At 38.1% G+C, this 22,079-nt stretch overlaps 1 protein-coding gene across 1 annotated transcript; it reads left to right on the forward strand.

Moving 5' to 3' along the window:
* Positions 1-641: 641 nt before the first annotated feature.
* On the forward strand, positions 642-21,480 carry LOC122668890 (B3 domain-containing protein Os11g0197600-like). The gene is made up of 5 exons (XM_043865454.1): positions 642-684; positions 3,273-3,612; positions 15,700-16,801; positions 16,895-17,052; positions 20,601-21,480. The coding sequence occupies exons 2-5, from the start codon at positions 3,529-3,531 to the stop codon at positions 20,871-20,873; spliced, it is 1,617 nt and encodes a 538-aa protein (XP_043721389.1). The 5' UTR covers positions 642-684; positions 3,273-3,528; the 3' UTR covers positions 20,874-21,480.
* Positions 21,481-22,079: the final 599 nt, after the last annotated feature.

A 22,079-nucleotide genomic window follows, 5' to 3' on the forward strand; every position in this document is an offset into this window, starting at 1 on the left:
TTATAAAAGCAGTGATATATTTGTTACGGGGGCATTTTACAAATTTGACCTCAAAATTGATCCGTTGCAACTTAAATATTAAAGTTCAGCGGAAAAGTAACGAAAAACCATTTTTATGAAAAATCATAAATGATTTTAGATCTGGTTTTTGTTTTTATCTTTTTGTGAATTTTTTAAATAGAAACAGATTCCATAAACGAAACCAAATGCAATTAAAAATGTTTTTTTTAGCAAAAATAAAAAAGAAAAAAATTTTCTGTCTGAAAGTATGATCTACGGTAACACTTCCATGTGAAAAGACATCTCTACCCCCTTGTTTTGAGGAGGAGAGAGATAGACACATGAAAATTACTTTACCCTTTTACCTATTAAGGGTTAGAGATCTTACAAAATTCATTGTAAACACCTCGGTTGCAAAAGCAGATTTACTTTACCCTTTATTATGGAGTAGGCACGTACTAGTAACGTTCAGAGCTTACTGAAGAGCAGCAGCTTAAAGTAAAATCTGTTGATCTTGGGTTCTCAACGTTATCGATCAAGAAGATTGAAGAATTTGAGCTCAGGCCTCTGGAACGAGTTGATTCGATAAGAAATGAAGTGGGCACAGATAGAACAGTAGCAATCTCTTCAATTGCTTCAGAGTTATATTCGTTGGGTGCAGATTGAGGATGACCCAGTGAAAGGGTACGGATTTAAGCTCTTTCTCTCTCTTTCTTTTATTCTTTCTCATTGTCTTGCTTAGTCTTCCATGTGGCAGCAGTCCTCAGCCCTTTCAGGAATGATACCTCTCTCAATGTTGTTTGTCTTGTGTTATTCTCTTTAATTGTATTTCACTTGTTGTATGTTCAAGCTTCTGTGGAAGCATTTGCGTTCAACATGGTTTAATTTTTGATATTTCAAGAAGAAGGGTTTAAGCCTGCATTTTCCATTTTATTTATGTGAACTGTTTTTATTTAATTATTTTAAATAAGAAGTTCACAAGAAGTAGGGTTTTAGAGAATTATTCTAATCTTGTTTTGGATAAATGCTTTTCTTCAATTGTTTGCAATTAAATTTGCCTGGAAGAATGCCTTTAATTCTAATTTTAGTTTCTTTTCCTCGTTGGTGGATAACCCCCACTTTATTGGTCTAGAAAATGAATGAAAATCCTTACTAAAATTTTGTCCATAGTTTTGGAGAGGGAAATTATGGGTTTGTGGGCTTATTTTCTCAGTAATAGTGGAGGCATATGAAGCATTGTTATCATGGATGGGGTTTTGTCTTTTTAAACAGTTACTTGAGCTTGTCAACTTTAAGATACTGATTGTTATGTTTGATGTAGGGATAAAGACTGCACATTATCATACTCTGAATTTCTATAGTTAATGAATCATTTCAACTCTCAGTTTGTTTTTATGAAGGTTAATGTAATTAATGCCATTGCCAAAAGATTCATAGGTTGTCAGTACTCAGTATTTGGTTATGGAATTGGGGTTACAGGAATGGATTGGTTAATGGTTGTTAATGGTGGTTGCTCCTCTCTAAGTTTTGTTCGGATTATATCTTAGTTGATTTTCCTGTCATTTTTTCAGAGTAAAAACATCCGAAAAACCTAGCACATGGTTCATAGTTATAATATTTCCATTTCTTTTTATTTTCTCCTTTTATTTTAGGAATTAGTTTTCTAGATGTGTGTGTGTGTGTCTGTGTTTAGAGTGGTAGAAGGAGAATGATATTGATTTGACTTTGACTATGTGAGGTTGACATTTTTATGTCGGAGCAAAAAGAATTATCTGCCTGATTTTCACTTAGTTCCCCAACAAAAACCATAATTTCTCTAACTTATAGTTCTCTTTAATTTAAATATGAACATCATTTGAACCGAGTGAAATATATTGATTCATGCTCTAAAATCATCAGAAATATGGCTAGTGTCACATACTGCTATTGACTGTTGGAGGTGTTCTTATAGTCCTGATGCAAACTCTGATCAATTCCTGGCAGATTTTGCAGTTAGCCCTCATAGGGGAAATAAACAATTTGAGGCCTGTATTTTCCACAGATTTAAACACGTCCAACTTGGTACAGTATTGGATTGAATTGGGCTTTTCTCCAAATGTCCAGGCCAACTAGAGTCCAAGTTACATGCAAGATATCCAAAAAGAAAAAGCAAGATGTAATGACAACGAGTAATCTTTTTATTAGGATTAAAAAAAAAAACTTAACAATTCACTAAAATGTTTGAGATTTTGCCTGGTGGGCTGATTTCAATCTCTGCAGAAACAGAAATATTTCACCAAATTTTGACGCGTATCGCTCAGAATTTTGGCGATTTTACCAATTTTACCAGATTTCAACTCTCAGAGAAAGAAATATTTCATCAATTTCGATAGTTCTTACTTGAAATTTCAAACATTGAAGTAAGTGGAGTTAGATGTAAAATCCTGCCCACATGACCTTAATTATCTAATGGCTGTAAAATCAGCAAATGAGGTAAAGGTTCCAGGTTTGTTCTTGAACCACAATAAAATTTTTGGCATTCAGAGTCAGTTCCTGAATCATAAGAGAATCTGGTAACGAATAATGATTTATAGCAATACAAAACCCATATGGTTTTGCCTTACCTGTATATAACTTTGAGGCCTTAGAAAAAATTGGTTTGGGCCTCTAGGAACTAAGATCAAGTAGTTCTCTCATGGAAATCTTCCTACGATGTGGGTTTTCCAAGCCAGTATATTTTCCTAGATTAGAAGAAATGTTGGGGTTCACCAATTAATGTATTCCCAGCTAAATGCAGGCAAGTGTTACCACTGTGGAAGAATTCCTGAGATAGGCACTAAGGTCTACTGGATCCTCTGCTGAGGCCCATGATTTCTGGTCCCAACCGTAACTTTGCTATGGTACCTCTTCCATTTACACCCATTGGGGCCACTGGGGGTTTCTATCAGCTAAATCTAAGACTCATTTCCTTACCGATGTAGAGGCAAAGCTGCAAAACATTAAATGGACCAATTTATGCTTTGACCAAACAAAGAAAACATAATCGATTCCTGACTTTCCAGAGAGATGAAAACCAGGTACCTGAGTGTATCAGCTAAATCCTTAGCTTCCTTAGAGATGGGGGAGGCAAAGCACTAATAAACCGCAGAAGATGTCACTATCTTGAGAGATTACAGAGCATTTGGTTGGCTTCCATAATGCTTAAGCTCTTTAAACTTTTCTTATCTTTGCATTAAGTAAAAAGTTTGTATGCTAGGTAGAACTCTGGATGACCCCCAGAAATAATTTTGCAGAGATACTGTGCCGACAAAAAGTTAGAAGCCTAAATTTGCAAGGATTCAAATTTCATTGTCAAAAATCGGAAAGTCAGAAAAGCAGGATTTTCTTCCCAAGGTATCTCATTTGAATTTGACAAACCGAGCCAATTTTTGTTGGAATACGTGCATGTATTTGTGAGAAGCTTTCTTGCCGAAAGTCAGCTCGAAGGCGGAGGGTTTCATGAGAAAAGAGTAGAATATTGAGTTTGTTGTTGTTTGCAGGAAACAAATAATGGTGAGAAGTTGCTGGAGCCGTTTGGAGAAGCGGCCTCACTTCTTTAAGGTTTTCCTTCCTGGTTTCAGCTCAGAATGCCTGGTAAATACTTGGTCCTTCTGATCTTTTCTTATCTCTGTCTTCATTTATGGTGAAAAGAAAATATAATCACAATCCTGGGTTCCGAAACCTTTAAACTTGGATCATTATGGGCCCACAAGTGACAAATAACTCAAATTGAATGAGTAGTGGCAATTTCATAAATATACAGAATAGTTTAGGACCCTTTTGGGAAGCCAACAGGACTTACGAGTTACAACTGAATTGTAAATACATTTAAAGAAGGACCAATCTGACATTTCAAATGGTCTGAGGATAAATTAGAACAGAACTTAAGAATGAGTGACCTTAATTAAATAACAAGAATCATCTGTGTTGAGATTTGTTAGTGTTGGGGCGTAACAGTCTTTAGCTTTATATTTATTTCTGTTCTTTAGTAGGATCGATTATGTAAGGGCATACTTGTCCTTTTGTCCTTTTGTAAGTGTTAGCATTCTAATATATATATAATATTAGGGAGTTGACCTGCGGTAGATTAATTAATCAGATCCGCAGGTTCTCTCCTCTTTTGGTCTTGCGGAAATCCTTTCTTTCTTCTCCTTCTCCTTCTTCTCTTCCTCCTTCTCTCCATGCTCTGATCTGGTTATAAGGTTCTGTTTACTAACATGGTATCAGAGAACTATTAGTCAGATCAGATTCCCCCCCCCCCCCCCCGATTCTCTGCTGGTCTCTTTTGTGTGATTCCCTCTTGTGGTGTGCAGCTTTTCCCCCCCCCCCCCCCCCCGGGGGGGTTCCCCCCCCATTCTCCCCCTCCCCCCCCCCCCCCCCCCCCCCCCCCCCCCCCCCCCCCCCTTTTTTTTTTTTTTTTTTTTTTTTTTTTTTTTTTTTTTTTTTTTTTCTTCTTTTTTTTTTTTTTCCTTTCTTTCTTTTTTTTTTTTTTTTTTTTTAATTTTAAAAAAAAAAAAAAAAAAAAAAAAAAAAAAAAAAAAAAAAAAAAAAAAAAAAAAAAAAAAAAAAAAAAAAAAAAAAAAAAAAAAAAAAAAAAAAAAAAAAAAAAAAAAAAAAAAAAAAAAAAAAAAAAAAAAAAAAAAAACCCCCCCCCCCCCCCCCCCCCCCCCCCCCCCCCCCCCCCCCCCCCCCCCCCCCCAGCCACCCAAAGCTGTATCTCTTATGGCTTAAAACCACTCCTTTCCAAATATTTATGGAGTGATTTCTACTACTTTCTACCTTCGATTCATGGCTTATTGGAGTACTACAGCTCTGGTGTGTGGAGATTATCAAATCGATGCCAGGATGGGAAAACCCTGACAAATCGATTTTTTTTTATTGAAGGTCTTCGATTGAGTTTTGTTTCCCAGTCATGTTTACTTCTTCTGATGGCCATTACAACCTAGAGTGACTGTGTTTAATGCTTCCTCAAGGGCCTTCTATTGTTCTACAAATACCCTGATATCGATTTCTCAAAAAACCCTAAGATCGATTTTTTTTGCTGGCTGCCCTAGTCTTGATATTGCTGCTGTTTGGTTCCTCTACTTGCTACCGAGTACTTTGTTTGGTCAGTTGCTGCTGTCCTCTTGCTTCTTACCTCTTGGTTGCTGCTCTGAGTGGTTGTTCTCCTCACTTATTGAAGTGTCTCCATAATGGCTGATTCGAAATCTCAGGACAATATCAATGTTCAGATTACCTCCATCAAGTTGAAGGGGAATGCTAATTACCTACTGTGGGCACAAGCTGTCCGTGTTTACATCATAGCTAAGGACAAGCTTAGCTACATTACCTCTTCCCCTCTAGAACCTGATTCCAAGGAATACAGTACCTGGAATAAGAAGAATGCTATCATACTTATTTGGTTATGGAACAACATGGAGCCGAATATTGCTGCCAATGTAATGTTCCACACCACGGCTAAGGGAGTGTGGAATGATCTCAAGGAAACATATTCTCAAAAGAAGAATATGACCAGAATTTTTGTGCTCTATGAGAAGTTATTTCAGTTTCAGCAGTTAGACAAATCCCTCCAGGATTATTACAGTGCCTTTAAAGGCATGGTTGAAGAACTCAATGTCTTCCAGCCACTTACCATTGATATTGAAGTTGAAGGCCCAAAAGGAATGAGTTTTTTGTATCTAAATTTCTGGTTGGGTTGAATCCTAGCCTCAAAGCTGTCAAGGGGCATCTTCTTGCTGGTGAATCTGTCCCCACATTGAATGACACCTCTCGACTCCAACGCATCGTATCACCTAGTTCCAAGCCTGAAACTAATTCAAAGGAGAATTCAGCTTTTACTACTAGTCTACTACTACTAGAGGCCTTGGTTCAGGGGGAGGACGTGGTTTTGGTGGTCGAAATTCTGGTGGGCAGCAAGGTGATAAAGCAGCTCGGTTATGCTCTTATTGTGGGAAGACAAATCACACTGTTGATACTTGTTGGTCTAAGCATGGGAAACCTGAATGGGCTCAAAACTTGGCCAATCATGCAGCTCCAGAAGATGGTTCTGATTTTGTTACTCCTAATGATGCTAAGGCTGGTTCGACCGTGGGAGATTCTTCTACCAGCCTCTGTGATGAGATGCAACACCTCATGCGTCGTATCAAGAGTCTAGAGACATCCACTTCCACTACTGGGGCATCCATTACCGATGCCACTCTGGCTCATGCAGTACACCTGCTGCTTTCTTTTCCACTTCCACACCCTGGATCACTGATTCAGGGGCTTCCACTCATGACTGGTAAGTCATCAATTTTTAGTTCTATTTCATCTGATTCCCATACTCCTCTTGTTATTGTGGCCAACGGTACTTCTACACCTGTTACTGGTCATGGTACTGTTTGTCTTAGTTCTACTATTTCCCTTTCCTCTGTGTTACATGTTCCTCAATTTCCTTTAAGTCTTCTTTCTGTGAGTCAACTTACAAAAAATTTGAATTGTTCTGTGACATTTTTCCCTTCTTACTGTGTTTTTTAGGATCTTCACACGAGGAAGACGATTGGTGGAGGGTGTGAACGAGATGGGCTATATTATCTGAGTGGTGCTGACCCTTCTGCTTCGGCTGCGGCTACTACTGTTGGTGGAGAGTCTCCTTTTAGATGGCATTGTAGGCTAGGCCATTTATCCATGTCTAGGTTAAAACTAGTCTTTCCTAAGTTTAAGACCTTGAATACATTAGAGTGTGAGGGCTGCGAGTTGGGTAAGCATCATCGTGCTACTTATCCCTCTCGTTCTTTGCCCCGTAGTACTTCTTTATTTTCTTTAGTATATTTAGATGTTTGGGGTCCTTGTCGGGCAAGTAATAGACATGGTTTTTGATATTTTGTGACTTTTGTGGATGATTATTCCAGAACTACTTGGCTGTACCTTTTAACGGATAGATCAGAATTTTTAACTGTGTTTCCAAATTTTTGCAATGAAATAAAAAATCAGTTTAATACTTCTATCAAGGCTTTTCAGTCTGATAATGCTTTGGAATTTGTTCAATTTGAGATATCCTCTTTTTGTGCTACTAATGGCATAAGTCATCAAACTAGTTGCTCCTATACTCCCCAATAAAATGGGGTAGCAGAGCGAAAAAATAGGCACTTACTTGAAGTTGCCCGGGCCCTCATGTTGCATATGCAGGTGCCCAAATATTTTTGGTGTGATGCAGTTCTTATAGCTTGTTTTCTGATTAACCGAATACCATTGTCTGTTTTTGGAGACAAGTCCCCTTTCTCTATTTTGTTTTCGGATGTTTCGATTTTTACCTTACCACCTCGTGTCTTTGGATGTGTTTGCTTTGTCCATAATTACCATCTTCATGGTGATAAATTGGACCCTCGGTCAACCAAGTGTATATTCTTGGGTTACTCGAGGACCCAGAAGGGATATAGGTGTTATTATGACCCTCTTACTAGGAAACAATTTGTCAGTACTGATGTAACCTTCTTTGAGGGTACATCCTATTTTTCGGATCAGCCTACCGTATCTAGTGACCTATTAGCTATGTCTGACCCTCCTCCTATTCCTACCATTGTTCCTTTGTCTCCTTTTCCACCACAGGTGTACCGGCGCTAGAGGCACTTTGGGCAGCTCCATTCAGATTAGACTGGCCCTTCTGCATTGCTTCCTTTACCTTCTTCAACCTTTGGTGGAGATCCAATCTTACCCACTTCTCCTGCAATTCCAGTTGATCCGGATCCTGATGACTTTCCAATTGCTACTCGGAAAGGTAAACGTTCATGTACCCAGAACTCTTTAGTTGCCTATCCAATTGAGAAATTTGTCTCCTTATCCCATCTTCCAGCATGTCCTCATAGCCTTGCTACTTCCTTATCTTCTTATACTGTGCCTCGCACTCATACTGAGGCCCTTACTATCCCTGCTTGGAAGAATGCCATGGATGTGGAAATGGATGCCTTGCTGACTCGACATATATGGGAGTTGGTAGATTTACCTCCTGGTAAAGATCTGGTTAAGTGTCGGTGGGTGTACACTATAAAGTATCATTCTGATGGGTCTGTTGAGCGGCTTAAAGCCCGTCTAGTTGCTAAGGGGTACACCCAGACCTATAGTGTTGACTACTTTGAGACCTTCTCTCCTGTGGCTAGACTGAACTCTGTTCGTCTTATTGTATCTCTTGTTGTGAATTTTGATTGGCCTTTGTACCAGTTAGACATAAAAAATGCTTTCCTTTATGGTGATCTGCTTGAAGAAGTCTATATGGAGCAACCTCCGGGGTATGTTGCTCAGGGGGAGAATAGTAGACGTGTGTGTAGGTTACACAAGGCTATTTATGGGTTGAAATAGTCCCCCAAAACATGGTTCGAAAAGTTTGGTTCTGTTGTGACTGGTTTTGGTTTTACTCAGTGTTTTTCAGATCATTCTGTCTTTGTTCGCCGCCAAGGAGAGAAGTTGGTGGTTCTGGTGGTTTATGTTGATGATATCATTGTGTCAGGAAATGATGAGAGTGGGCTCAAGGAGGTGAAAAGTTACTTACAACAACACTTTCAAACTAAAGATTTGGGTCAACTTCACTACTTCCTTGGGATTGAGGTTATCCGAAGTAAAAAAGGAATTAGCCTGTCCCAAAGGAAATATGTTTTAGATCTCCTGACCGAAACTGGTATGCTTGCTACAAAGCCAGTAGACATTCCTATGGATCCTAATCACAAGTTTGGCTCTGATGATGGTGAGGGCCTTAAGGACATACATGCTTATAGAAGTCTGATTGGAAAGTTGCTATATTTGATAGTTACTAGGCCAGATATAACCTATGATGTTGGAGTTCTCAGCCAGTTTATGCAATTCCCGTGTAAGTCACATTAGGATGCAGCAGTTCGGGTTCTTCGGTACTTGAAGGGAGCACCTGGAAAGGGTTTGATTTATCATCCAAATAGACATATGGAGCTTGTTGCCTATTCTAATGCAGATTGGGCAGGTTTAGCTAGTGACCGTCGGTCTACTACAGGGTATTGTACCTTTGTTAGAGGAAACTTGGTTACGTGGCGAAGCAAGAAATAGACCACTGTAGCCAGATCTAGTGCTGAAGCGGAGTATAGGGCCATGGCTCACACTACTGCAGAGTTGATGTGGATTAGGTCTCTCCTTCTTGAGATGGGGTTTCCTGTTCCCACCCCTATGAAGATGTTTTGTGACAACCAGGCAGCTATCTATATTGCTAGTAATCCGGTCTTTCATGAAAGGACCAAGCATATAGAGGTGGATTGTCACTTTGTTCGGAGCGCCGTCTTAAAGAAGCTTGTTGAGACTCCTTTTGTCTCTTCGTCTGATCAAGTTGCTGATGTGTTCACCAAGTCCTTGTTTGCTCCTGGTTTTCGGTCATGTTGTGACAAGCTGAGCATGGGTGATATATTTGCTCCAACTTGAGGGGGAGTGTTGAGATTTGTTAGTGTAGGGGCATAACAGTCTTTAGCTTTATATTTATTTCTGTTCTTTAGTAGGATCGACTATGTAAGGGCATACTTGTCCTTTTGTAATTGTTAGCATTCTAATATATATATATATATATTAGGGAGTTGACCTGCGGTAGATTAATTAATCAGATCCGCAGGTTCTCTCCTCTTTTGGTCTTGCGGAAATCCTTTCTTTCTTCTCCATCTCCTTCTTCTCTTCCTTCTCCTCTCCATGCTCTGATCTGGTTATAAGGTTCTGTTTACTAACAATCTGGTCTTGATTGTGAATAAGAGAAATAGAGCTTCTTCAACCTTATGATGGAAGCAAGCTAGCGGTAAAACCAGACTCTGCTTTTGAATGGAAAATCTGTGTCATAAGACCACGGTTTGGCCTGCAATTTCAGGCTAAGAATCCTCACCACCAGCTCTTTTGAATCCAACTAATGGACACCCAAAATAATATTAAATGTCTGAACTTGTTTCAGGTGGAAACCCCAATGCAGATCTGAACTGGACTGAAGATCTCATAGACCATCTAAAGCATTAACTCCATATGTTGCAGGCAGAATCGCCTTTAGGTAAGGAACCCACATGCACAGTTTCAGGAGGAAAGAAGAGTAATTGATAGGGGTAAACCCAATCCTGATGCAGATAAGTTACCTAGAGGGTTTATTTTATTGGAAATATGCCTTGAGTTGGGTTGTGTATATGTTGGGCCTTTGATCCCATGGGTTTTCAATGTAATAGGTCACTTTTATGGACCTAAAGTATAGGTAATTAGGTTGCATACGGGATTAGTCTCTATACTTAGTTTATTTTCATGTTTTAGTGTTTTAAATTGAACCGGTCCGAAACTGATTTGAACCAGTGGTTCAGTTTAAGTGATTTTAGTAGTTTTTTTTAAGTATTTAGTTGGGCTGGATTGAGACTCTGTTTTTAGTCTATTTTAGTTTCCTAGTCAGTTTAAGTTACCTAATAGGTTAAGGATTGGGTAGGCCTTTCCTTTTAATGTTGGAGTCTATTTTTTAGTCTTTTATATAAGGTTGTAAGGGGGCGAAGTTGTAACGCCTCCAAAACCACCCTAGCGGTGTAGGGACATTAACGGTCCACAAGATCGTTTATGTCAAGGAGATATGAACCGGAGTAGAACCAAAACACAAACACATGTCTAAATGTATATATTAAGACTTCAAATAAAGTAGGATAGTTAAACTAAGCTATTATAGCTTCCAAATAAAACTTAAAATTCTTAAATAAAGGTTACAATCTCTAAAATTAAATTAACTTAAATAAATAATAAGTTCTTCTAAAATTTAAAGAAAGTGTAAAATTTCTAATAGTAGTTGTCATCTTTTACTCCAAATGCTTTGTCCTCTTGGACCTCCTCCTCTAGTATATCCTCATATCCAGGTTCGCATTCATAAAGTTGTTCATCTGAAAAGTGGTGAGGGTAAGCTTTGGGAAAAGCTTAGCAAGTAAATCCACAACAACCATACAGGTGTGAAAACGTGCACAAATAATACAAAATGTAAAGACATACAATAATATGTATATATAAATCCAAAAAAAAAAAACAAAATGATCATAACCATATTTGCTTATCACCACTACTGTAATGAAAAGTATATATGACAACAATCAACGAAAGATATATCGAAGGAACATTAAATAGCAAACACATCACTCTCTAATGGACTAGTGTGAGCTAGTAACCATACACTGGTCAAGGCCCTCATGATAGCGGCGTATGAACTCCAGCTATGATCAACTACAACACCACTATCCCCTCTCAGCATAAAGAAACTAATGGAGAAACTAGTGACCAAACTTGCCTCAGCCCTCCTGGAGAGTTTTTTATCATCACTCCTCTTTCTAGTAGCCCATATAGCTCCAATAAGGGTAAGCCCGTAGCTCAAAAACCCGTCGACTTATCCTTACCCCAACACTTTAACCCATGTCGGTAAGGTAACAGAAAAGAACATTCATGCTTATACATAAAGCTATACAACAAGTCCAGAACTTAGGGTTTGTAACTACCTATGTTCCAAACACTAAAACGTTTAATCAAAAATTGTAAAAAAAGAAATTAGAAATAAATCGAGTTTCATCAACATATCATGGCATAGATTGCAATACATAAATCGAGAAGATTTAAAAAATCTTCGCACAAAGTTGCCATCAAGCATCTTCAATTCCAATAGAATATAAATCGATAAATCAAATAAAAATCAGATTTAAATGCATCATCCAAAAAATATCATGCATTAGGTTATAATCATGAAGAATCATTCATAGACCTTCCTCATACTATCAACAATCAAGCATTGGATTCATTAGTCTATAAACATGACCTTATTAAAATTCTGCTCACACATATGTAAATTAAATCATAAGAAAATCACCATTCCTTGCAAGCAATCATGTGTGACACTTTAATTGAGTAGAAAACATGAATGAAATATATTTTTGATATGATAAATCTCAATCTAAAATTAAATTCCAGATTTAAACACTGTTTTAAAACAAATTTTATATGAAGAGAAAATATCAGGTATAATGGTTGAAGATCTGCTCACCTTATGTGAAGCAATTAGGGTTTCTATAAGTGACCTCAAATCAATGCTTCAATAATGTTGATATATATCTTCCTAATTCAGAATCACTTTAATGGAGTCCTATGATTAAGGTAATGATGAAATCAACATCAATATATTGCATAAACTCGGATTTGGAAAACATAGATTTTTGACAGAATGACCTACCTTCAGTAAATCAGTGATATCTCTCTGCTCAGAACTCTGTTTGGGCTGATTCAAGTTGGGTTGTGAAGATAAGAGATGAGGCTACGTTTTATTGTGAAATAAGATTTTTCCAATTCGACTCCAAAAAGGGTCAAAAGTGGACGACAAGTTGTTGGTTTTGCACAGTCCGAATTTCCTTCTTCTCCTTCCTTCTTTTTCTTCTCTCTTCTTCTTCTTCTCTTCCTCTCTATAGTCCACGAATTTTCCTCTCTCCCTCTCTCTATCTCTCTCAAATTTATGATAAAAGGAGTGAGGATTGGGATTTAGTTATGGAGATTTAATCCTAACAAGAAAGAAGGTGGGAAGAATCCAATTTTGTCTCTAACTATTCTATTTACTTGTCCTCCAATGAAAATATTTTAAAAGGAATCTTGACTTAAGATTTTTAATTTAAGACTTTAGATTAGGTAATTTAATTTTAGCTAAAATTCCTTTTTTGTTAGGATTTTATTTTATGAAGACTCTCTTTCTCAAAGTTTGAGTTTCCAACCAATTGGAGATTGCCACCTCACCTTTCCTTATCAACCCATAATTCTTCCCTAGTTAAAATCTAAGACCTCCCAAGTTAGAATCATGGAAGCCCATTCTAAGCCCTATAAATTATAAAAAAATAAAATATTATATTGCTCCTCTAAGGAATAGAACCTTAGAGCTCTCACCAATTGAATTAATTGTCTAAGCACTAGGCTAGGTTACTAACTATGAATTATTTTCCAAATCAAATTATATATGTTATAAATAAAACCCTAATTCTATACTTAGGCAAGGAATAAACTCAAAATGAGGGTGTTATACTAGGGCACACTACTTACCATGAGTGCATGTGTGCACCTCCCGCTAGTCCAAGTTCTTACACCTCAGTTTGCCCTAATCCTGCATTAGGTAAAAGATCAAATTACCCCTAGTCCAAAATCAGGGTATTACACAAGTATTGTACACAAATTTTGATATTAATGAAAAGGTTTTTGCTGCTCTTCTTCTCCATTAAAGATTTTTGTCTTGTGTTTGATCAAGGCTGGTGGGATTGGTGTTTGATCCAATTGGCACCTTGCGGTGTGAAGCCCGGGTGGATTGTTTGAAGGAATCGGTGTTTGATCCGATTGACACCTTGCGGTGGGAAGCCTAGGTGGTTCTTTTGAAGCTCCCCTTCAAGTTCTAGTTAATGATTCAATTTTTATTCAAGTTTCTCAATCAAACAAGCTGCTGCCAAGGGAATTTTGCAACTACAGTGAGTTTGATTCATCCCAACTCTAACCTTTCTTCTTTTAATCCTCTAAACCTCCAAACCCTTCATCCCCTCCATCTCTGAACATCATTCCATAACCCAAATTCTGCCCAGACCAAACCAGCCATCAAAATACCCCCATATTTAGATCGAATTTTCTTCTCACCCCAAGGAGAACTTGATCCAAACCCCTGCCCTAATTTCCCATTCGAAACCCTAGATTCCATCATTATTCCCTTTTCAAAAACCTAAAATACTAACCCTTGGTTGTTGCAATTCCATTCCAGCTCACTTCCAACCATTAAAACTTAACAGGACCTTCACTGATAGACTCCCCTACTTCAACTTGACCTAACTCTACCATCAAACCTTAACCGTAATTTCACAATGTTCACCTGCCAATCTAGAACTACATTAAATCTGTTTGGTCTGTAAGTACCACCCAGATTGGACGGTAGAACCAAAAAAGTGCAAGGAGTTTTAACAGATAGAGAAAAAAAGAACAGGAAGGAAGAAGGAAATAGCATAACAGAAACTTAAGAAGGGAAAGAAGGATGGATGCACCTGTGATTATGTATTGTGAGCAGAGAAGGGGGAAGAAAAGCAATCGGCTAACCTGATTATCATGACAGTAGCTCTCAGCAACATACTAGACCATAAAACTTCATTCAATTAATTCCATCTTCTCCCATCGTGGGTTACATTCTTATATAATGAGGGAAAAAAAAATCCTAAACAAACTCTGAAACTGAACATAGAATTTAAAGCTAGCTGGACTCTATCTCCATGACTCTTGCTAACAAGCATAATAAAAAATAAATTCAAATTGCAAAAGTGTCCCATAAAAATATCCTAAATACCCCTATTGAGGTCGCCCAACCTTGCAACTACAAGTCCAATATTGCTTAAATTTGATTTATATTGAAGGAGTTATGTATCGGTCAAACTTAATTTGGTGTGCGCAAATGCTATCAAATCACTCTGAATGAAAATATTTTTTAGACATCAAAACAAATGAATATTTTACGGCACTTTTGGTTTTTAGTAATGTTTTACCATATTAAGATTTATGGAGTTTTTAGATTTGAGAAATACCCCAGCATTAGAAAGTTGAAAATTGCATCTACCACCGAATATCCAGTTTTTGTTCTTGAACTAGGAGGTCGACTTTTTATCCTTTTGGAATTTGATTTTTAAAATATTTTTATTGGATTCAAATTGGAGGTAGTTGCTTATTTATGAATAATATCTTAAGTGAATGAATAAGTGTCTGGCCTGGTTTCTGGCATAAATAACTGTCTATCCTGGTTTCGAGTCGGGTTTCCTCAAATTTCGATGGGCATGCATGTTGAAACTGGTCGAAACTAGTGACTTTTTAAACTCCACCCACTTCTCGTCTCGGTTTCTTGCGAAACCGAGATATCTCGGTGGTTTTGGTTGGTTTTGACTGACTTCTCTTTCCATGTTAGATATTACAGGTTCCTAGTTACTCATTGTCGAAGCAGCTTGGGTCATCGTGGCCACTTTTTGGTGCGACTGAGCAACTCAGGAATGAAATACCATTTTAACAGTGTTTCTGTAAATTGTAAACCCACAGTTTCATTTGTATTTACGCCTTTACAGTGCTTTCCTAGGCTTGTCAGTGGCAATCTTTTCCACAGATAATCTACTTTCCATATGAGGGACCTTTGTTTTAGGGTTAAGAAATCATAGGGCCATGAATCTTGACAGACAGTTTCTTTGATGAGATCTCACAGCCTAATTCTGAGACACCATGTGCAGGTGGATACAGTCTCCTAACCCGAGACTATCTAAACTAAATTAGAAAGAAGGGAAGAAAAGGTGAAGAGTTGGTTCTCGTTACAAAATAGGAAAAAGGGGCTTTTAATGATTTGACCAAAAATCTAAAAAACTGTGAAGTTGTGAGGTGCTGCATTTTAGGTTCAGAAAAGGATGAAATTTGATCCTCCAATTTGGCCATGAAGCACAAATAAGAAAATTTAGTTGTTTCCTTGATGGTGTTGGCACAAAATAAAGAATCTGGGCTCAGCTCATTTTTGTATGGCATAGAGATGATCATTGGTTGGCCACTTGGCCCAGACCATTATGATCCTAACATCTATCTTGTACACAATGGTGGCTGGTTTATTTTTGTTAGTTTTTCTTTTTCAGTTTACATGGTTATGGTCACTGAAACTAAATCATTCCATTGCAGAAAATTCCAATAGCTTTCTTCAAACATCTAAAGGAAAGAGCCTCTTGTGTAGTCTCCTTAACAGGTCCAAGTGGGAATACTTGGCAAGTAAGATTGGTTTGGAACATTGACGGCTGGTTTTTCCAAGATGGTTGGCCAATGTTCGTGAGAGACCACTCAATACAAGTGGGTGATTTTATTGTCTTCAAATATGATGGTGAGTCACAGTTTAGTGTTAGAATATTTGATAAAAGTGGATGTGAGAAGCAGGCTGCATTTTCTGTTAGTTGTAGTCAAGATACTGGCTTTATTATAAAGAATAATGGAAAGAAGAGGGGGAGAGATGTGATGGAAACATGTCTTCAAGGTGTGGCAAAGAAAAATAGAAGCAAATATCCTCAAGTTTGTTTAGAGAGAACAACCCAGGAAAGGGCAGTGAAAGCAGAAATTTTTTATGAGAACAATTCTGAGAAAAAGGCTGTGGTTTCTGGAAAATGCTGTCAAGACACCAATTCTGTAAGAGATGACTCAAAACATAAACAGAACAATACAGTGGCAACACCTTTCTCATTATTGCCTTGTGCGGTAAAGAAAGAGAGAAGGAACTTCTCACCTGCCACTCATTTAGAGAATGAAACCAATAAAACTGTAGTCATAGTGGAGGATTCTGATGAAAGTGCTGATGACAGAAAAAAGAAACAGAGCAAGACAGTGACAAAATCTTTTTCATTTTTGCCTTACGTCACAAATAACAAGAGAAGGGACTCATCTGTTATTCATTTAGAGAATGAAACCAAGAAAACTGTTGTCAAAGCCGAAGATTCTGATGAAAGTTGTGATGAGAGTGGTTCTAAGAGGCATAATGTATTTGCTTCTAAAAGACATAATGAGTCTGACTTCCTTGGTGACGGAAAGAAACAGGGAAGACCACCAAAGAAGAAAAAAGCTAAGGGAATGCATTCTTCTTCAAATAAAGCCGTTGAAGGTACGCCAAGTTGGAATGGTGGGGTGAATACGAAGCATTATACAAAAAGTGCAGAAAATTTACTAAGGGAGTTTAGAGTTTCTGGCCAATCACCTCATTTAAATTGTTCGGATTTTGTGCCTAGAAAGACTGTACCAGGTGATTTCTTGCTCTTGATGCTGTACTTTGTGTTCCTTTTAGTTGTACAACTATTTATTAATTTTGCTTAAATTTGGATTTATAACCCTGCAGCTAAATATTCTTGTAGACGGTCTTTGATTTCTCAAAGACCCAAAGTCACAATTGAAGAAGTACAGAAAACATTTGATGCAGCTCATGCTTTTCAGTCAAAAAATCCTTCTGCTGTAGTAGTTATGAAGCGTGGCTACGTTTATGTTGGGTTTTACCTTGTAAGTCGTCTGTCTTCAAGTTTTCTTAATGTGCACCTATTTTGTTTGCCTCTTTGTGTTCTCGCTTTGTTGAATCCTGTTGATGATTTTTATTCTCAAAGTTGGGCCACTTGCTATCATGTTATTTTGAAAGAAAAGAAATCGGTAAACGGAAAATACTAGCACCAATTTATAAGATGTTATCTCCTACGTCCTGACACAGTTGCATTAGGGGCATTAATCCCGAATGTAGGCCTATATCCAAGCTTGGAGGCCCATAAAGTGCTGGTGGCACTACAGTGGGATGAAATTGATCTTTGGGTAGTTATATTATAGGTTGGGCCTTTTACTTTCTTGGGTTTCATTGTAATGGGCCTAATTTTAAAGTCCATAAAGTGGGGTAAAGTTAGTACACTGGATTAGTGGTTAAATTAAGTGTTTAAGTTAGATTAGGATACTTAGAGTCATAGTACTCACGGCGTCTAGGCGAGCTGAGGCAGTGGGGAGGGTCCAAAACCAAGGCGACACCAATTAGGCGACCAAGGTGTCCAAGGCGCCCGCCTAGGCGACGCCTTGACAACTATGCTTAGAGTTACAGTTCTGTTGGGAGTTTATTTATTTTATTGAGTGTGAGAGTTGCTGCAGTTGCATGGTTTCCCATAAATACCAAATGGTTTTACTGGTCATGTTTTTGGCCAGCTGGTTGTATGAATCTTCTGTTGGACTCAAGTGTCAGTATATGGCTTTACTGCTTGTTTTTCATCAGTCACTGGGATCTGTTCCTTAAGTTTGACCTGTGATTGAAATATTGTCTGATTCAAGTTAAACTTCAATTCAGAAAAGTGGAAGTAATGGAGACTGCTCTAACCTTATAATAAGCTTCAGAACTAGTCCAAGATAACAGGATCTCAACACCCAAAAGTGATCAGACTTAATAGAAACTTCAGATTTTAATAATAGATGATACTCAACAATGAATATCTTCTACTAACCTTTAAATAAATGATAGAACAACTGAATAACTTCAAAACTTACTTGATATTGCTTGGACAGAATAGAGGAAATAAGATAGAAGAAAGACAGATATGACTTGAAGAGTCTCACCCCAAGCCTAGGCTAGAATCTAACTAACCACCCTGGCATCTTACTAGGAACAACCTCACTGCAGTTTGTCTCTCACTGAAGAACGGTTAAAACCAAATTTCATTCACATTCTTAACTTCAAAATGCTTACATGCAGCCCTTCTATAAGAGAGGTTGGGGGAGGGTTCTAGGCCCTCGTTGGAACTTCCTCCTAGCCTTAATGGTCTGTACATTTCCAAGGACTTACATTGGGATTCTTTTCAAGATATTTGATGAACTTTACATTTTTGAGGTGTCTCACAACTAACAATGAAACTAACCTATTGACATGCCCAAGAACCTATTGATTTCCCCAAGACTTCACGACTTTATACAATTAACTAGTTAAATTCGTATGGGCCACTTATCCCTCATATATGGGTTTTCAAAATAGGCCCATTACAATAGAAAACATAAAATTCCCAGTCCATGACCCATATAACCTATTAAGCTACTTATTTCACCCATTAGACGAGGATGTTGGCTTGTTCTGGCATGAATAATTGTGTTAATGTTCTGAAAAATTCCATTAATGAGGTCATCCCTTTGCTCATAGATAACTCAAGGATCGAACCCCACTCTCAACTTCGTTGTAGAAATAATGAAATATAGAGTAAAACCTTTTTTTTTTTTTGAGTCTCCTCTATCTCAACTAACAGGTCATCTTTTATACTTTTATTTGTCTCTTGTGCTAAATTGTCTGGTACTATAAATACTTTTCACACTCCTTTATCACTCTTTGTAACAGATAATTTTACAAGGGGTTGTTTTCAACAGAGTAGCATCTCTTGACTGTTTAGAGTTCTCTGATTAAGATGAGAATATTGGTTATTATTTTTTACTTGTTGCCGTTTCTTGTCTCTTTAGTTTCAGTCAGCTATTGTTTTATTGAAGGTTAGGGGTCTTTGCCATTTGGCCAATGGGGGTGTAGGTATTGATTTATGACCCTGGCGTTCGTTGTGGGATACTGTGTGTTGTAAACTTTACAGTTGACTAATTCTTGAATCAATGACTGGTGTTGTGAATGATGGAAGCTTCCTGATGGTACTGGGACCATGAGAAGATGGTTATCACTTGGTCTGTTACAATGTTTGTGTGGGTGTTTGTGACCTGTGGTTTTTGAGTGGTCACTGAATCAATGGTAGTGATGTGAATAATGTCCTTGTTTTTTTGGATAAGATAGTAAAATTGCAAAAACTCTATAGAGGAGGGCCTTTTCTCTTTTCTTCAATTTTGTTCCTCCCTGCTGTCTGTCCTGTGATCAAAGCTGTGCGTTCTCCTTTTAAAGTGAGGGAGAGAGATGAATCATTTTTATTGTTTCAAAAGCTACATTGGGTGTGGACTGTTATGGCATGCTGCTTGGCAGTTTTTCAGCCCGACTCTCTGAACTGTCTGAATGGTCTGAATCTAAACGAATTAAGTTACACATTATATTTAAAATTTGGGAAAAGTAATGCTAACCGTTGCTGTGCCTGGTTGTGTACCTGCACCCAGACACAGCCCAGCACGAAAAGACCGGTGCTGCCCTTGGTCCTTTCCACCTTTCCAGGGGGCAGCACGCACTGGGCTGTGTCTGGGCGCAGGTACACGCCCAAGCATAGCACCAGTTAGTGTTCTTTCTCCCTTAAACGGTGAATAAAGCAAATCAGAGCACATGTGATGGTTGAATCATTAGTTTGCACGAGTGTTGTACTGTTGTTAAAAGTGATGATGCACGAAACAGCTGGGTTGACCTGCCGGGCGCTTTTGGCATATCAGATGCCATTTGGCATCTGATATAACATCAAACGTTTGGTGCTGCCAACCAACATACTGGGCGTCCTGGACAGCATCAACAATTCCTTGGGAACATGATTTCGGACTATCAAATTATTCATACCACACAATGCTGCATCTTTCCTTGGATATTATGATTATTTTGTATACATGTAACATACCCCATGGCCTGGTGTCAAACCCATGGGTTTAGGGAGCAGGATCTCAGGCGTATCAGCTGGGTCAACTGAGATCGCCTGTCACATATCTGAGTTTTAAGGATGTACAGGGATGCAACATTACCTTGTTTACACCTGTTTTGACATAACTTGGTCGATCTGGGCCAACACTTGCTTAAGTTGACTGGGAATCGGATCTGGATCAGCAGTGGCCTATCCGATCCCCAAATCCAAGCATCCTTTGTCGGAATCTGGTTTAGAAATTTGGATGATCTCTTTCTTTTTGATCTGGCTCTCTATTGACCAGTCAGCATTCCCGAGAGGATCTCCAGTCCTCAGAGTGTTAGGTGAACACTGATGGTGCAGACTGCAGTTGGACCACTCACTCCAAGAGTCCATTAGAATATTTTGTATGTTTCTTGTGATTTTGTTTCCTGCAACGTCACTTGTTTTTTTCAGTTTGATCGCCTACAGACATGTATTTTTCTGACCATTTCTTTCTTGTGCTTGTAGGCATTACCAAGTACTTTTATCAAGGAATTCCTTCCCAAAAAAAATCAGGAAATGATTTTGTGGGACTTAGATGATAAGGCATGGCCTGTGAAATATGTTTATGCCGATAAACCATACTTGAGAGGTGGATTTAGTGCTGGTTGGGCCAAATTTTCGATGGCTAACAATCTCGAACTGTCCGATGTTTGTGTGTTTGAGCTTATCAAGGCAAAAGAAATGAGAGTTCATATTTTCAGGGTGGTAGAAGAGGTCACTCCACCAATCAAGGCTTAAAATGACAAAGGCTGTCGAACTTCTTGGTTTTATATTTTGATGCAAGAAAATCAGTCAAGTGAATCAGGGGAAGAAAACTGTCTCAATTTACTATCAGGAATTCCAATCTTAGGCAGCCCAGAAGAATCTATCTTCGGCACTGTGCAACAAAATTGGCCTCTACTCTTTTATTTTGTTGTACTGGCATCAACGTTAATCTGAGACTGGAGGGACATCACTGTATCTTCACTCTTAAAGCTCAATTTTGATAATGTTCCTTGGAAACCCAGCTTCTTCAGGCACAGAGGTGCGTTTATATACTGCAATTCGCATGTGGTTACATTTGTCGGTGTTACTTGGTTTTATCAGAACCGTTACCTTTGAGGCAGGGTTATGATTTTTCTCTGACATACTGCGTATAAAATGTGAAAGGTTTTTACTGACTATACCTGGAGATTATCTGACATAGTGAAGGTAGAGCTTTGGCATTTCCAATAACTAGATGCTCCGTAAGATTAACACCTGGTAATCTATAGCCAATGGAGCTTCACTAAGTGTGGTGTGCTAGAGGATTTCTTTGTATACTGTACCCTTGAGATTTTTTCTCTGTTCTCTGTTACTCTTTAATGTTGTTGTGTGTTGTTGTTGATGATAGTGATAATGATCGTACAATTATCTAGTGTTCTTTGTATGATGTTTTTGTTTATTAAATAAAAATGAACTAACAAATTTAACATGAGGTTAGTACCAAATAGATTGGAGCTACTTTATTCCACAAACACAACCCCCCCCCCCCCACCCCACCCCAAAAAAAAAAAAGAAAAAAGAAAAAAGATGATAATTATCATGCTACAGTTATTTGTCAGCACCCGAATTTTGTAGACTTCTCCACATGGATTATCTAATCATGAATTGATTCTCAGCGAAGTGAGTATTTTCTGCTCAGTTCCTAGAATGTGTACAGGAGGAAGCTACATAAATATGCTGCCTAAGTCACCCACTTTTGCTTTTAGCACAAAATCTAGAATTAGGAGTTTATCCAAATGTTCCCAAAAGATACAGACATTTCATGAAGTTAGAAGTAGATGTGTCCATGAAACTACCTTTAAAAAGTTGATTCAACAATGGGGTTTCTCACCTTGGAATTACATGAAAAAACTTTTCAAGGGGATAGTGTCGAGAGGGGCCTGTTTGCAACATGTTTGTTGATATTGTTCTTAATTTTTA

This window comes from Telopea speciosissima, chromosome 7 (assembly GCF_018873765.1).
Source record: "Telopea speciosissima isolate NSW1024214 ecotype Mountain lineage chromosome 7, Tspe_v1, whole genome shotgun sequence".
In the NCBI taxonomy this organism is placed as follows: Eukaryota; Viridiplantae; Streptophyta; class Magnoliopsida; order Proteales; family Proteaceae; genus Telopea; species Telopea speciosissima.

Bases quoted from the DNA above. Each gene is read 5' to 3' on its own strand.
- LOC122668890 (XM_043865454.1), top strand. From the start codon at position 3,529: ATGGTGAGAAGTTGCTGGAGCCGTTTGGAGAAGCGGCCTCACTTCTTT. The intron at 3,613-15,699 runs GTAAATACTTGG...ATTCCATTGCAG, and splicing joins GTTTCAGCTCAGAATGCCTG to AAAATTCCAATAGCTTTCTT. The intron at 16,802-16,894 runs GTGATTTCTTGC...ATAACCCTGCAG, and splicing joins GCCTAGAAAGACTGTACCAG to CTAAATATTCTTGTAGACGG.